This window comes from Lynx rufus, unplaced genomic scaffold (assembly GCF_022079265.1).
Source record: "Lynx rufus isolate CCGP_SWC_20201006 ecotype Redwood Valley unplaced genomic scaffold, mLynRuf1.p SCAF_4, whole genome shotgun sequence".
Classification (NCBI taxonomy): domain Eukaryota; kingdom Metazoa; phylum Chordata; class Mammalia; order Carnivora; family Felidae; genus Lynx; species Lynx rufus.
The window spans coordinates 163,810,387-163,825,781 of NW_025814856.1; the positions used below are offsets into that span (position 1 = coordinate 163,810,387).

Here is a 15,395-nt window from a genome sequence, read left to right on the forward strand (position 1 = left end):
CCACCACTTGAAGAATACACAGTCGCTGCCGTCTGACTATACAAGTGACTTTACAACCACACACCCCGGAGCCTCATCTCACATTTGGTGTGAGTGTTCATGGTTTGCACTTGTGCACAATAACCTTGTACTAATTATCACTTTGGCAATTCATTGGTTTTCCTTCTGTGATTTCTGAGTTTTTAATATCTAACAAAGTCATGCAAACTTTGGTGAGTGATGGAGAACATGTGTAAGGACAAGATGTTAAATTGCCTATTTTGTGCCAAGAGGTAGACAAAACTGACTTAATTTAGCCTGAAATGTCTCCAACTCAACACTTCTCTGATGAACCCAGAAGACAAGGCTAGTGGGTTTTTATAGGCATTGCCCTGACAGACCCCTGGTCTGGTCACTACTTATGGTCTCCCATTAGGAATCACTAATCCTCTGAGCCCACCCTGAGGTGAGAGCCTCATGCCACCTGGCTCTCTATGAATCCAGTCAGTCCCAATGGGTTGGCGTGGGCTGGGGCTTACAATACAGAGTGAGCAGGGAGGCACACATGCTGAGATGTCAATGGGAAAGTCCGACGCTGGAAAACCAGCATCCCTGTGATGATGAAGACTCCTGATGTCACTACATGGTCATAATCAGCACTATGGCACCACTCAAATGTGGTAAGACCTGATGTATTGGCAGGAAAGGGCAGAGATGATTCCAGAGGAAGACTAGGGAAAAAGTCCCATTATGTTCATGCAGGAGAACAAAGGTTTGGGAGTTCATACACTGCCCTTTGTTAGCATCTGCACAACTTCCTTGTTGAAATTCAAATTCCTGTCGTCATGTGAGAGTGTTTCTAGTGGCCAGTGGGTCACACTTACAGGAAAAGGGGACTCTGCAACCACCTCTGAGCACCCTAGCCTAATGGCCTGCCTGCGTCCTGCAATTTCCTCCATCTCTTGGAAAAGAAATCATTGCTTAGTCTCCAGATTAAAGTAGCCTTTGAAGAAAATTCCTCCGTAGAGGAGCTCACTCAGAAAGGATAAAACCTAAAAGTAAAGGTTGGGAATGGGTCAGGTGCTGGCCACCATGCTGTGTGTGTGAGTGTGTGTGTGTGTGTGTGTGTGTGTGTGTGTGTGTGTGTGTTATGTATTTTGGTTGGGGTACTATCTGAGGAGCAGCTTGGGCAGAGCCTTGGAATAGCCTTTCCAGAAGAGTCTATGCCTCTCTCTACTCTTTGTGAGCACCAGGACCCATCTGTTCTGGAACCTGTCAAGACTACAAGCCAGGATTAAGGGGAAGGGTGTTCTAGAAAGGTGGGGGACTTAGATTCCCTGATATAGGGGCTAAGGCACTGGTACACTGTGCAAGAGAGAAATGCAGTGAGGTGGGAGAGAGAGTGGCAGGCAACAGTGGGTGACATAGGGGTTGGGGAGTAAGAGGAATGAGAGAAGGGAGAGAAAAGAAAGAAGATAGAAGGAACTTCCTTGTTCTGGTTTCACTTCTTTAATTTAATCCACATTTACAATGTCAAGATTATGCAATTCAGATTTACCATGTATCTGTTGCACAAGAAACCATTATCACTGTAGGCCATCACTGTAGGTCAATGACCACATTGGAAGATGTGTTTTGGCCACATGTGATCGCTGATGCACTCTGGGAAGTGAAAAATGTTGGAGGAGGGAATTGTTTGGGGCAAGGAGGGAGAGGGCAAGTTAGGAATAGGCCAAAGAGGGGCGCCTGGGTGGCGCAGTCGGTTGAGCGTCCGACTTCAGCCAGGTCACAATCTCACGGTCCGTGAGTTCGAGCCCCGCGTCAGGCTCTGGGCTGATGGCTCGGAGCCTGGAGCCTGTTTCCGATTCTGTGTCTCCCTCTCTCTCTGCCCCTCCCCCGTTCATGCTCTGTCTCTCTCTGTCCCAAAAATAAATAAAAAACGTTGAAAAAAAATTAAAAAAAAAAAAAAGAAATAGGCCAAATAGATCAATGTCTCCAATTTCAGTGGATAATATTCAGACCCAAGATAGTAAGTTAGACTTGCACAGTTCATCTTTTTTGTAAGATGCTGCCCATCTGGGGCACCTGGGTGGCTCTTTCCACTGAACGTCCAACGCTTGATTTTTGCTCAGGTCATGATCCCAGGGTGATGGGGTCAAGCCCCACATCAGGCTTTGCACTGAGCATTAAGCCTGCTTAAGATTCCCACGCTCTGCTCTGCCCCTGTCCTCTCCTCTCCTCTCCCCTCCCCTCCCCTCCCCTCTCCTCTCCTCTCCGTCTCTCAAATTAAAACAAACAAAAGAGATGCTGCCTCTCCAGTGCTATGGGTCACAGACTATACCAAACAAACCATCTAGCTGGTGTCTGAGGATTTGAATCTTTAACTCTGCTTTGATCTGTATTTGGCTCTTTTGACCTTCTGAATCTCTCCCCATGTGTTGTTTTGTTTGCTTCACCCTATCCTGGGGAAAACCTTTACTCATAAGAGAAGAATGATATCTCAAGAGTAGTGGGTTGCAGGTGTGTGTTTGGACAGAGGGGAATTTCAGTTCCTTCAGATGACACCAGATAAGATGGTTCTCCACCCCCTCAGAGCACAGAGTTTGCCTCAGAAGCAGCTTTGGTGCTTGTGGTTTCCTTTCACTAAACCAGAAAAGTTATTTTTCAGCCTTGGCAAAAACACCTAGAAACCAAGTTCTTTTCAAGACACAGTTGAACTCAGAATGAATTAGAAGTAAACATGAAAAGCTTTTGTGCAGAAGTTGTTGGTGAGGGAATAGAGGGCGGACAGGATCCTGAGTACAGGGGAAGGTGTCAGGAGACATATTGGGGCAAAGACTCCATGTGCTCACCTCCCAGGTCACATCCAGGGCTTCTCTCCAGTTTGCCTTAACCATAACTGTTCTGTTTTGGTGCACTAAGAGGGTGGGATGTAGCAAGGCAGAGGAAGTGAAGGAGGACCCCAATAAGAACACCCAAATGCAGATCATGGAACACACAACGAGGGACAGGTTTTTGAATCTATTCTTCACACAGCCAACAGTCACACACATCTGACTGTGGCCTGATTAAAACAATCCTGGAGTGATTTTCCATTTTTTGTAGGAGAATATTCAGGATCCAAACTTGATGACAAGTCCCCATATGAATTGAATCTTCTACCTCAAACTCCAGCCTCATTACCACACAATCTGACTTCTTGTCTCTGGGTTCTAGACATCCTGGCTTCCTTTGAATATCCGGGAGAATGCCATGCTGTCACTTTCCTTGGAATACCCTGTTTCTTTTTCTTTCAATCCCTCTAGTTTCTACTCACTCTTCAACTTCAGCTCATGTGATGTTAATTCTAAGAACTCTTTTCCGATTACCCCTCTCCCCTCAGTTTAGCTTCTCTCTTACATGCTCCCAAGCTACCTTGCATTCCCCTTAATAACACTCATAATGCTAAAATTTTTGTTCAATGTCAGGTTTGCCTAAGAAAGGAGGTAGTGATGGGGGAAAGATAGTGATGGTAAAAATATTATTCTCTTAAAAGATAGAACGATAATTCCTCTGGAATGGCATAAACTGTTCAGAAAAACAAGATGGCTGTCATGTTTGGAAGGAAGAGGGAAGCCCAAAACCTGATACAGCTGGAACCAGGGCAAAGGAGCAGCCAGTGAGCTGGAAAGACAGCCTAAAGTAGCTATTAGCAAATAGAATCCAGCAATACCTTAAGTGGAATGCAAAGAAGGTTTAATATTGGGAAATACTTTCATCTAATTTAATGTATTATAAAGCCATGGGGCCACGTAATCTGATAATCCCTTTAGCTATTGAAAGGTAATTTGATAAAATTCAACATCTAATAACTGGTTATTTTTTTAGCATAATAAAATTTTCCATCTGAACCTCAAAACATATTGTTTAATGAGAAACATTGAAGTATTTCCACAAAAGTTAGGAATAAAACAAGGAGGCCTACTGTCATTGTGATTATTTGGCATTCTTCTAGATACCAGCCATGATAAAAGTGAACAAAATTGGAAGTTAAAAAGAGAATCCAAGAGGAAGAGGTAAAATGATCATTTGGGGCCCCATAAAGAACTTCTACAAATCAAGATCAAAACGTTTAACAACAGAATTCAAACATGGGCAACAAATATATAAGACAGTAGTCAATAAAGAAAACGACAATTCTTACACATATGAAAAATTTTCATCCACATTCATATTGAGTAACGCATATAAAAATCACATTAAGGGGCACCTGAGTGGCTGACTCAGTTGAGCATCCAACTCTTGATTTTGGCTCAGGTCATGATCTCAGGGTCGTCGGATCAAGCCTTACATCAGGCTCTGTGCTGGGTGTGAAGCCTGCTTAATATTCTCTCTCTCAAGGGGAACCCTCTTGCACTGTTGGTGGGAATGCAAACTGGTGCAGCCGCTCTGGAAAACAGTATGGAGGTTCCTCAAAAAAAATAAAAAGTAGAACTACCCTATGACCCAGCAATAGCACTACTTGGAATTTACCCAAGGGATACAGGAGTGCTGATGCAGAGGGGGATGTGTACCCCAATGTTTATAGCAGCGCTTTCAACAATAGCCAAATTATGGAAAGAGCCTAAATGTCCATCAACTAATGAATGGATAAAGAAGATGTGGTGTATATATACAATGGAATGTTACTTGGTAATGAGAAAGAATAAAATCATGCATTTGCAACAACATGGATGGAACTAGAAGGTATTATGCTGAGTGACATAAGTCAGTCAAAGAAAGACAGATATCATATGTTTTCACTCATGTGTGGATCTTGAGAAGCTTAACAGAAGACCATGGGGGAAGGGAAGGGGAAAAAATACTTACAAACAGGGAGGGAGGGAGGCAAACCACAAGAGGCTCTTAAATATAGAGAACAAACTAAGGGTGGATGGGGGAGTGAGGGAGAGGGAAAATGGGTAATGGGCATTGAGGAGGGCACTTGTTGGGATGAACACTGGGTGTTGTATGTAAGCCAATTTGACAATAAATTATATTTAAAAAATAAAAAAAGATTCTTTCTCTCCCTCTCTGCCCTTCTCCCCCATTCATGCACTCTATCTCTCTAAAAATAAAAATTAAGAAGAAATTTTAAAAAGGAGGACATCACACTAAGATACAATTTTTCACTTATTAGATTGGCAGACAAAATTATGAGCACGGATATGGGGAAATAATAAAATGCTGATGTATGCAATTTGGTTAACATTTTGTTATAGGCAATCCAGTAATATCTATCAAAATTACAAGTACATGTACCAATTGTCTAGCAATGCCACTTCTAAGAATCTATATGGATGACCCAACTCTCTCTTGCTGTATAACAAACCACTCCAAAACTCAGTGCCATAAAACAACAATTTTATTATGCTCATGATTTCGTGTGCCAGCAATTCAGGAGGAGACAGAGGGCACAACTTGTTTCTCCTCCATGCAGACTGGGACTTCAATTGGTGTGACTGGAATGGCTTCAGGGAGCTGGGATCCAGCTAGATGAGAGCCACACGGTTGTGGCTTCTTCATTGTCAACCGTGTTACGAGGTTCTTCATGCTGTGCCTGCTGGGGCTGGAACATCAAAGATAGCTCCTCCACTCCTTTGCCAAGGTGACAGCACTCTTGACCTGGTTGTTTCAATTCCCTAGTTCCTCACACTGAGGTAAAGTCCAGAATTTAAAGGGATTATTGGTCAGCTTTAATCACTGAGAGGGGAGGGAGGTCAAAGAGCAGTCACAGTGGTTGTTCAGAGTGATTGAGATGGTGTGGGGGTGAACTGGTATAGGAGAGAGCAGAATGACCCATGCCTGAGACTTGTCTGTGTCCCATTCCAAGGAACTGAGAACTGTCTTCAAGTCATGGTACTTGATGCTCTGGAAGGGGATGATTGTGATCCATCCTCTCAGATCATAGACAAAGCAATGGAATAAAATTCAAAATGGACATCTCTTTGCATTCCCTCACTTGCCAGCATACACCCTTGGTGATGAGATGCTGCTGGTAATCCCATAATCTAATTGAATGCTTCTGTTAATGTCTTTTGTATGACTTAAAATTTATTAAAAAAATTTTTTTTGGTGGTGCCTGGGTGGTTCAGTCATTTGAGTGTCCGACTTCTGCTTAGGTCATGATCTCACTGCTCGTGGGTTCGGGCCCCATGTAGGGCTCTGTGCTGACAGCTCAGAGCCTGGAGCCTGCCTCGGATTCTGTCTCCATCTCTCTGCCCCTCCCCTGCTCATGCTCTGTCTCTGTCTCTCTCTCTCTTTCTCTCAAAATATAAAATAAAACATTAAAAAATGTTTAGGGAGAGAGAGCAGGGGACAGGGGCAGAGGGAGAGAGAGAGAGAGAGAGAGAGAGAGAGAGAGAGAGAGAATCCTAAGCAACCTCCACACACAGCACAGAGCCTAATGTGGGGCTTGATCACATGACCCTGGGATCATGACCTGAGCTGAAATCAAGAGTCGGACACTCAACCAACTGAGCCACCCAGGTGCCCCTAAAATTTTTTAATTTAAAAGTTTAGTCATTAATTTAAAAAAATTTTTTTGAATATTTATTTTTGAGGGGGAAGGGGGAGAGAGAGAGGGTCACAGAATCTGAAGCAGGCTCCAGACTCTGAGCTGTCAGCACAGAGCATGACACGGGGCTCAAACCCAGGGACCACAAGATCATGACCTGTGCTGAAGTGGGATGCTTAACCAACTGAGGCACCCAGGTGCCCCTAGTCATTAATTTTTATACTATGAGACTGACCCTTCTTAAAACTTTGGGCATCAGTTCAAACTAGTTCCTTGGCAGCAAATCCTGTGCTATGTTAAGCTAACAATTCTTCACACTTTTCAATGGACAAGCCTCTAAATCTAACCTCTTTTAAAAGATCCAAATTGGGAGTTCTTGTTTGTTTGTTTGTTTGTTTGTATGTATGTATGTTGTATTGTGTCTTTCGTTTGTTTTGCTTTGCACTCATCACTTCCATGAAACTTTGGAAGTCAGCAATAAACGTCAGGTATGGATTGTTCCACACTCCCCACCCCCGCCTTTGCTAGTTCACCTCACGCACTCTCACTGCACTTCTTTATGAGTGTGCTGAGGTTGCTTCAGATCTGCTGTCTCAACAACTTTCAAGGGTACAATCCAGAATTATAACTGTAGTCATCATGCTGTACGTTAGATCCCCGGGACTTAGTCATCTTATAACTGAAGCCTTTTACCTTTGACCAGTATCTCCCCATCTCCCCGTGAGATCATGACCTGAGCCAAAACCAGGAACCGGATGCTTAACTGACTGGGTCACCCAGGTGCCCCTAAGTGTTTATTATTTTTTTTAATTATATATAAGTGCTTTACTGAATTTTATATATGATTTAGAAAATTGATAGGCTTTGGCTTGATGTATTATATTTACATTATATTTGTTTTACATATAAAACAATAGGAAATAGGTCTCTGTTACTGTTTTGACACAGAATATCTTATTTTTAGAAATAGATTACTGATATTAAGCAGGAGTTACCCACATTGTATTGTTCTTCAGCACACTTAAGGAACTGCGTAGAAACGAATCTGGAAGAATACAAAGCAAAGTAATAATAGCGTGTGTAGCAAGGTAGTGATGTTCACCCAAATCCCACGGCTCCACTGCATTTCCCAGCCTTACTGTAGTGAGGCCAGGGTTGTGGGACTATTCCTCATCAGTGGGTTGGGAGAGAAAGCCACATGAGGTTACTGCAAATCTGAGATGAAGGCAATGTAAACTCCATATTCTCTCTCCCCTGCTGTGATGGCTGCCACATAAATAAGAAGAAAGAGCATTTGAACGATTTCAACTTTAACTCTTTGGTTTGTTCTTCCTGAATGCCCACACTCGAATTATTACTGTAGACACGACTAGATCTTTGATCCCCAGAAGTGCGTCCCCTGAAATTACAGAGCTGGACAGGAAAGAAAAGCCAGGGTGCCAGGAAAGCCATGAGTGAGTTATTTCAAAATGCTTTAAGAGTTAATGACGGTTAACTTCCAGTCTGACTCAGGAAGTGGGCTTCTCTCAGGTTCCTCTTCCTGCAAACTTCTGTCTCTGCACAGCACCCCATTAGAGGTGCCCCTTCCATGCTCTTGTCCTCCCCAGTCCACACTTGCCTTTAGAACAGTCCCTTCCACCAGTGAGAAAGAGGCTTAACTTCCACGAGGGGCGGGGCTTTGCACTTGGGCAAACTTGAAACAGTGAGGACACAGCCCTGCAGAGAAGGGATCAAATCTGCCAGAGGCAGTCCTGCCTTTCTTTCCTGTCCAGCTGAAATCATTCGAACACTGGTGTTCCACTACTGGCAAGAAAACACGGTCAACCTGATAGCAAGTAACTACTGATTAAAATTTCCTATTTTAACTGTTTATTGTGTGCATGTGGCATAAATGAGAATGTCAGACACAGGCACATGGTGGGGCTCTTTTGCAGCAGGGAGGCTCTGTGGAGATTGAGAAGAGGAAGAAGATAGACTGCACTTTTGTTTTATTTTCTTTCTCTTTGAGCTGAGCTGGCAAGTCACAGGTTTTAACAAGGAGTCATCTGGGTTTTTGTTTTTGTTGTTTGTTGTTTGGTTGTGTTTTTTTTTGACAGTAAATCAGATAAGCTCACATTCACGAAAAGCTCCTCAGTGTTGATTTCTACTTCCCAGGCTATGCTTGAAAAAAAAATTTTTTTAAGAACAATTTTCCTGATTTTAAGGGAAACAATTTAGAGTGACTGCTTTGCCTGAAGTATAGTCAGTTTACAGGAACTGTAAACATCGTATAGTTTAGTTTACATGTTACTGGCAAACAGAGCTTCCTTAACATAAAGTCAGTGAAAAGAATTTGGACATTCCCATGTGCTCATGAGTTTTCTGTGCCTTGTCACTTTGGTATATGCTGTGAGAAAAAGAGCTCTTTAAGCAAAAGAGAAAAACTATCTGATGAAACAAAGCGATGTATAGGTAAAGGGATAGACCCCAGGGCTTCTTCATGCTGTTGAGGAAAGAAGAAAATGCAAGTAATTGATGGATTGAATGAAATGTATTTCTGGATTCAAAGATAGTATGCTTGATTCATGGAGTCTCTTGCAAGGACTGCAAGGCAGAGTGGTGGGGTTGGAGAGAGAGGAGAGGTAGGGAAGAAGGGAGCAAGGTGGGGAAAGGAGAGAAGGAAAGAAAAGACTGAACCTCACATCTGGGGAAGGCAGATTTAGAGAGGAAGGTGAGAGAGGGAAAGGGTGAGACCAAAGAGAGCAGGAGGGGCAGGAGGTCTTGGGAGGATGGAGGAAGTAGAGAAGAGGTAGGTGTGGAGACCAGGAGCAGGTAGGGCTTACAAACTAAACCCACTTCTCAACTCACTGGGTGACTTTGGGCAAGGGACTCTATTTCTCTGTAAGACAGATTAATTATCTCCCCCATCAGCTATGACTAAACAAACGAGCCATGGGTATGACAGTGCTCTCGGAATACAAGAGTCTTTCATGATGCAGAACTAATAAACTAAAAACATAAATATAAATGTAAGTATATAAATGTATAAATATAAATATAATATAACATATATTATACACATATACATTGTATATATAATATTTATAAACATATATAATATATATTTATAATAATATTTATATATAATATATATATTATTGGTCTCTGGCCTCTCTGTCCCTCAGGAACAGCAATGGACCAACAGGAATGCAGTCATTCTGGTAAGAATATGAATTCTTGTGTGTGTGTGATTATTTTACCATATTTTCTGCCTATTTTATATAAAAATCATTCTACCCTCTCTAAGCAAAGCATAAGCTATCAGATGCTTCTTCATTAGAGAGAAAAATTTTATGCTGCTCATTTCAGTATTTCCCTGGTCCAGCCATTTCACTAGTGGTCAAGAACACACCCCAGCCCAGAGAAGTCAGAGGAACCATCTCTGACCTTGGAACGGAGTCAGGTTACTTAACCGACTGTGAGATGGAACTCACAGTCTTGACTACACATCTCTGATCTTCAGAAAATGTGTACTTTAGACAGCCAGCACTGGGTGATTTGGGCAAGCCTTGCATGACAAGATATGTTTCTTTTCTTTTTTTTTAACATTTATTCATTTTTGAGAGAAAGACAGAGCGTGAGCAGGGGTGGGGGTGGGCGGGGGCAGAGACTGAAGGAGACACAGAATCCGAAGCAGGCTCCAGGCTCTGAGTTGTCAGCACAAAGTCCGATGCGGGGCTTGAACTCACAGACCACTAGATCATGACTTGAGCTGAAGTCGGACACTTAACCAACTGAGCCATCCAGGCGCCCCATATGTTTCTAAATCCGTCTCGTCCCCTGAGTATGTTTTTCTAAGATCCAACGTGGCATTCCTAGAGAAACTGAGATGTCTTAAAAATCATTGTTTGTTTTATTTGATAATGGAGTTAGCTTCTGTTTTATCAATACAGTGTATTGGAAGATTCTCTTTGCCCATAAGGTGGGAATATCTCCCATTGTTAAAAATATTCCATTGGCATAAGCAGTATATTCATGACACTGTAAACTTGCTCTACAGAACCATGTATGAAGAACCAACGTGCCAGAGGATCAGAGCTGAGAATCATGCTGGTGGGCAAAACAGGAACCGGCAAAAGTGCTACAGGGAACAGCATCCTCAGGATGCAAGCATTTGAATCGCGGCTGAGTGCCCAGTCCATCACTAAGACTTGCAGTAAACATGAGGGAAGCTGGGGAGGGAGGGAGATGGTCATTGTTGACACACCGGATATGTTTTCTGGGAAGGACCACTCTGATTCCTTGTACAAAGAGGTGTGGAGATGCTACTTACTCTCTGCACCAGGACCCCATGTGCTGCTCCTGGTGGCCCAGCTGGGCCGATTCACTGACCAGGACCAGCAGGCTGTGCAGAGGGTGAAGGAGATCTTTGGAGAAGATGCCATGAGACACACAATTGTCCTCTTCACCCACAAGGAAGACCTGGAGGGAGAATCCGTGACGGATTACATCCGCGACACAGATAACAAAGCCCTGTGCAAGGTGGTGGCAGCATGTGGGGGCAGAGTGTGTGCCTTTAACAACTGTGCTACAGGGAGTGAGCGGGATGGCCAAGTGAGGGAGCTAATGGATGTGATTGAGGACCTGGTGTTGGAGAAAAGGGGTGACCACTATACCAATGGGCTCTACAGCCTAGTAACAGCATCAGAATGTGGACCTGTGTGGTCAGAGGAAAGGTTCAAGGATTTCAAAAGAGATCTTGTGAAGTACATGCAAATTCAGAGACGTTACTCAGCTGAATCAAATGGCCTGAAACAAGGCCTAATCAAAACATTCGTCTTTATTTTATTTTGTATTCATTTGTTCGCCAAATTCCCAGTTCTGTTATTGTGTCCATTGTACAGAGTGTGCAACTTGTTTTACTGCTTTCTCGTTAGAATGTGCAGTTTGTCCTGTAGATTGCTGTTCTTTATAGCTGGAATACTGATGACAATTTTGAGAAAGATCACTGGGCTGGAATGCATAACTCGTAGAGCATAGTTACAGGTCAGCAATTATTTACTCACTGCCGTGTATGGGGTGAGTCCAAGTGCTTCCCCTGTAAAATGCAGTGCCTGACATCAGTAAATGTTTGAGATTCTGTAAAGTGTTTAAATCTTGACATTGCTTGGGGCACCTGGGTGGCTCAGTGGATTAAGTGTCTGACTTCAGCTCAGGTCATGATCTCACGCTTCATAGATTCAAGCCCCACGTTGGGCTCTGTGCTGACAGCTCAGAGCCTGGAGCCTGTTCAGATTCTGAGTCTCACTCTCTCTCTGCCCCTCCCCCACTCATGCTCTCTCTACTTTCTCAATATAAATAAGTACACTTTAAAATAAATAAATATTTTTGAAAAACAAAGAAATGAGGGAAGGAAAATGAAGCACGCCCAAAACTTCTCCAATAAGAATAGAAGAATGAAAATTAATAAATTCAATTCCCATACCAAAAAATACCCATGAAAAGGAAGTAAACTAAAGGAAAGTATGGAAATAATAAAAATAAAAACAAAAATTAATGTGGTGGGGAATAAAACATACAGGGCCTAATTAATAAATTAAAACTCTGGTTTGTTGAAAAAAAAATAAACTACTCATCTTTTTGGATAAGAAAAGGGGAAAAGGACACAAATAAAATTTTCAATATGATAAGAAGTTGTGACAACTAAATCAGAAGACATTTTTAAAATTTAAGACTTCTTTGCAAATAAATGTGAAGATCTGGATGAAATGGATAACTTTCCTGGGGAAATACAGATTAGCAAAACTATTTCCACTAGACAGATGAAGGTGAAATAGACCAATTTACATGGAAGAGATTGAGAAAGCCATTCAGGGACCACACCACAAAGTAAGTACCAAGGCCAGATGGTTTTGCATGGGAGTTCTTCTGAACCTTCAACATTCAGATAGTCCCAGTGCTCTTTAAATTGTTGCAGAACATTGGAAATGAAGGGAAATTTCCCTAACTGCTTTTTCAAAAGAAGTATAGCATTGATACCTAAGCTTGATAAAGACCATACAAAAAGATGAAACTATAAACCAATATCTCTCATGAGTATCAAAACAAAAATACCAAATAAAATACTAGCAAATAGACTCCAACACCACATTCTTAAACATAAATGAAAAATTGATTCGTTATTGGAAAATCTATTAATGTCATTCACCTTATCAATAGACTTAAGGAAAAATAATCATAAGGTTATTTCCATAGATGACTTGTGAAAGCCTTTGACAAAATTTAACAGCTATTCATGATAAATAATATAATAGCTATTCACTCAAGAAAAGAGTAGACAGGGGCACCTGGGTGGGTCAGTTGGTTACATGTCTGACTCAATTTCAGCTCAGGTCATGATCTCACAGTTCTTGGGATTGAGCAGCGCATCTGACTCTTTGGGACAGTGTGGAGCCTGCTTGGGATTCTCTCTTCCTCTTTCTGCCACTCCCCTGCTCACACATGCTCGCTCTCCCTCCCTCTCTCTCTTTCTCAAAATAAATTTTAAAAACTTTTATAAAAAGTGGAGAATACTTGTTTAAAATATTTATACACACACAAATACAAATTGTATACTACTGTAATCCAGTATCTCACTTACTTAACTGGGAATCACTGAAGATATATTGAGGAACAAAGCAAGCCATGTCCATCCTTTACTATTCAACATCGTGATAGACGTTTTAGCCAATGCAATGAGATAAGAGCAGTCAATTATGGGCATAAGACTAAATAAAAAAGAAGTGATAAACTGTGGTGCAACCATAAGATGGAATCCTAGTCAGCAATTAAAGAAGACAAGCTATGGACACACACCACATGGATGACTCTCAAAGTTTTTATGCTGAGTGAGTGAAGCCAGTCTCCAAAGGGACTTTGTTTTACTTATCTCTAAATTCTCAGTGCACTCTTTTGTTGTTGTTTTGTTTATTTATTTACTTTGAAACAGAGGAAAGGGAGAGTGAGCACAAACAGGGGAGGGGCAGAAAGAGAGGGAGAGAGAGAATCCCAAGCAGGCTCCAAGCTGTCAGCGTAGAGCCCGATATGGGTCCCCAGCCCACCAATGGTGTGATCATGACCTGAGCCGAAATCAAAAGTCAGTCACTCAACCGACTGAGCCAGCCAGGTGCTCTTAGATTCTCATTGTAGTATTATGGTATAAAATCTACCCTGAAGTAAAACAATCAATGAATGTTAATGAATGGATAAATAGATATAAACTCTTGAAGCTGGAGAGAAGTGAATGTGTCGCACATGTCATTCTCCTATTGTGTGAACCACCATGTGTAATATCTATCAAGGACTTTCTACCTGCATTCTGCCATGGGAGACAAATGGGAATCACTGCTCTCAAGGTATTTCAATATTTTTTAATGTTTATTTTATTTTTGAGAGAGAGAGACAGAGACAGAGCATGAGTTGGGGAGGGGCAGGGAGAGAGGGAGACACAGAATCTGAAGCAAGCTCCAGGCTCCAAGCCCTCAGCACAGAGCCCATGCAGGGCTCATACTCATGAACTGTGCGATCATCACCTGAGCTGAAGATGGACACTTAATTGACTGAACCCCTCAGGTGCCCCTCTCAGGGTATTTCACGTGGGACTCTCATCTCCCTAGTGCTTCTCAGGAGTAGAACCTTTGGCTTTGCCTCACCTACAGCATTAACCTGAATGCAAAGGTGACAATAATTGAATGTACTTAGGAAAGAATCGCTGCAGTTAAAGACATTTTTTTTTTCAGGTTAAACCTGTATTTACTTTTTATTGGGAGGTATGTGTGTCTCTTTGTTTAAATATTTGCTCACAGAAGGTTATAATACAGTAGGATGTTAAATTCATAATGGAACTTTGGCTAAAATTCCAATAATGAAAACAGTAGATGCAAAGTGTATGCACATTCTACAGTGAAACCAAATCTATCTCAATCTGAGTGACTATTTCTTTTTTTTTTTAATTATTACTTCTTTTTAAAATTTTCATTCCTTAGTTAGCATATAGTGCAACAATTATTTCAGGAATAGAATCCAGTGACTCATCTCCTACATATAACACCCAGTGCTCATCCCAACAAGTGTCTTCCTTAATGCCCTTTACCCATTTAGCCCATCCCCCCATCCACAACCCCTCCAGAAACCCTCTGTTTGTTCTCTATATTTAAGAGTCTCTTAGGTTTTGTCCCTCTCCCTGTTTTTATATTATTTTTTCCTTCCCTTCCCTTATGTTCATCTGTTTTATATCTTAAATTCCACATATGAGTGAAGTCATATGATATTTGTCTTTCTCTGGTTGACTAATTTCACTTAGCATAATACCCTCTAATCCCAACCATGTTGCTGCAAATGGCAAGATTTCATTCTTTTTGATAACTGAGCAGCACTCCATTGTGTATATATACATCTTCTTTACCCATTCATCTGTTGGTGGATGGACATTTGGACTCTTTCCATACTTTGTCTATTGTCGGTAGTGCTGCTATGAACATTAGGGTGCATGTGTCTGAAATTTATCCCTTGGATAAATACCTAGTAGTGCAATTGCTAGGTCATAGGGTAGTTCTACTTTTAATTTTTTGAGGAACCTCCATACTGTTTTCCAAGTGGCTGCACCAGTTTGCATTCCCACCAGCAGTGCAAAAGGGATCCTCTTTCTCCTCATCCTCACCAACATCTGTTGCCTGAGTTGTTAATTTTAGCCATTGTGACTGGTGTCAGGTGGTATTTCATTGTGGTTTTGGTTTGCATTTTGCTGATAATGAGTAATGTGGAGCATTTTTCCATTTGTTATCCATCTGGATGTCTTCTTCTTTTAAACAATTTTTAACGTATATTTATTTCAGAGAGAGCGAGAGAGAGTGTGAGCAGGGGA

At 41.8% G+C, this 15,395-nt stretch overlaps 1 protein-coding gene across 2 annotated transcripts; it reads left to right on the top strand.

Annotated features, from left to right (window-relative positions):
* Nucleotides 1–8,148: 8,148 nt before the first annotated feature.
* On the top strand, nucleotides 8,149–11,639 carry LOC124524793 (GTPase IMAP family member 2-like). 2 transcript variants are annotated; one of them, XM_047097196.1, is made up of 3 exons: nucleotides 8,149–8,349; nucleotides 9,679–9,714; nucleotides 10,554–11,639. In XM_047097196.1, exons 2-3 carry the CDS (start codon nucleotides 9,687–9,689, stop codon nucleotides 11,531–11,533), a joined length of 1,008 nt encoding a protein of 335 aa, XP_046953152.1. In that variant the 5' UTR covers nucleotides 8,149–8,349; nucleotides 9,679–9,686; the 3' UTR covers nucleotides 11,534–11,639. The 2 variants fall into 2 exon arrangements, with proteins under 2 accessions (XP_046953152.1, XP_046953153.1); XM_047097197.1 differs by lacking the exon at nucleotides 8,149–8,349 and adding an exon at nucleotides 8,359–9,522.
* Nucleotides 11,640–15,395: the final 3,756 nt, after the last annotated feature.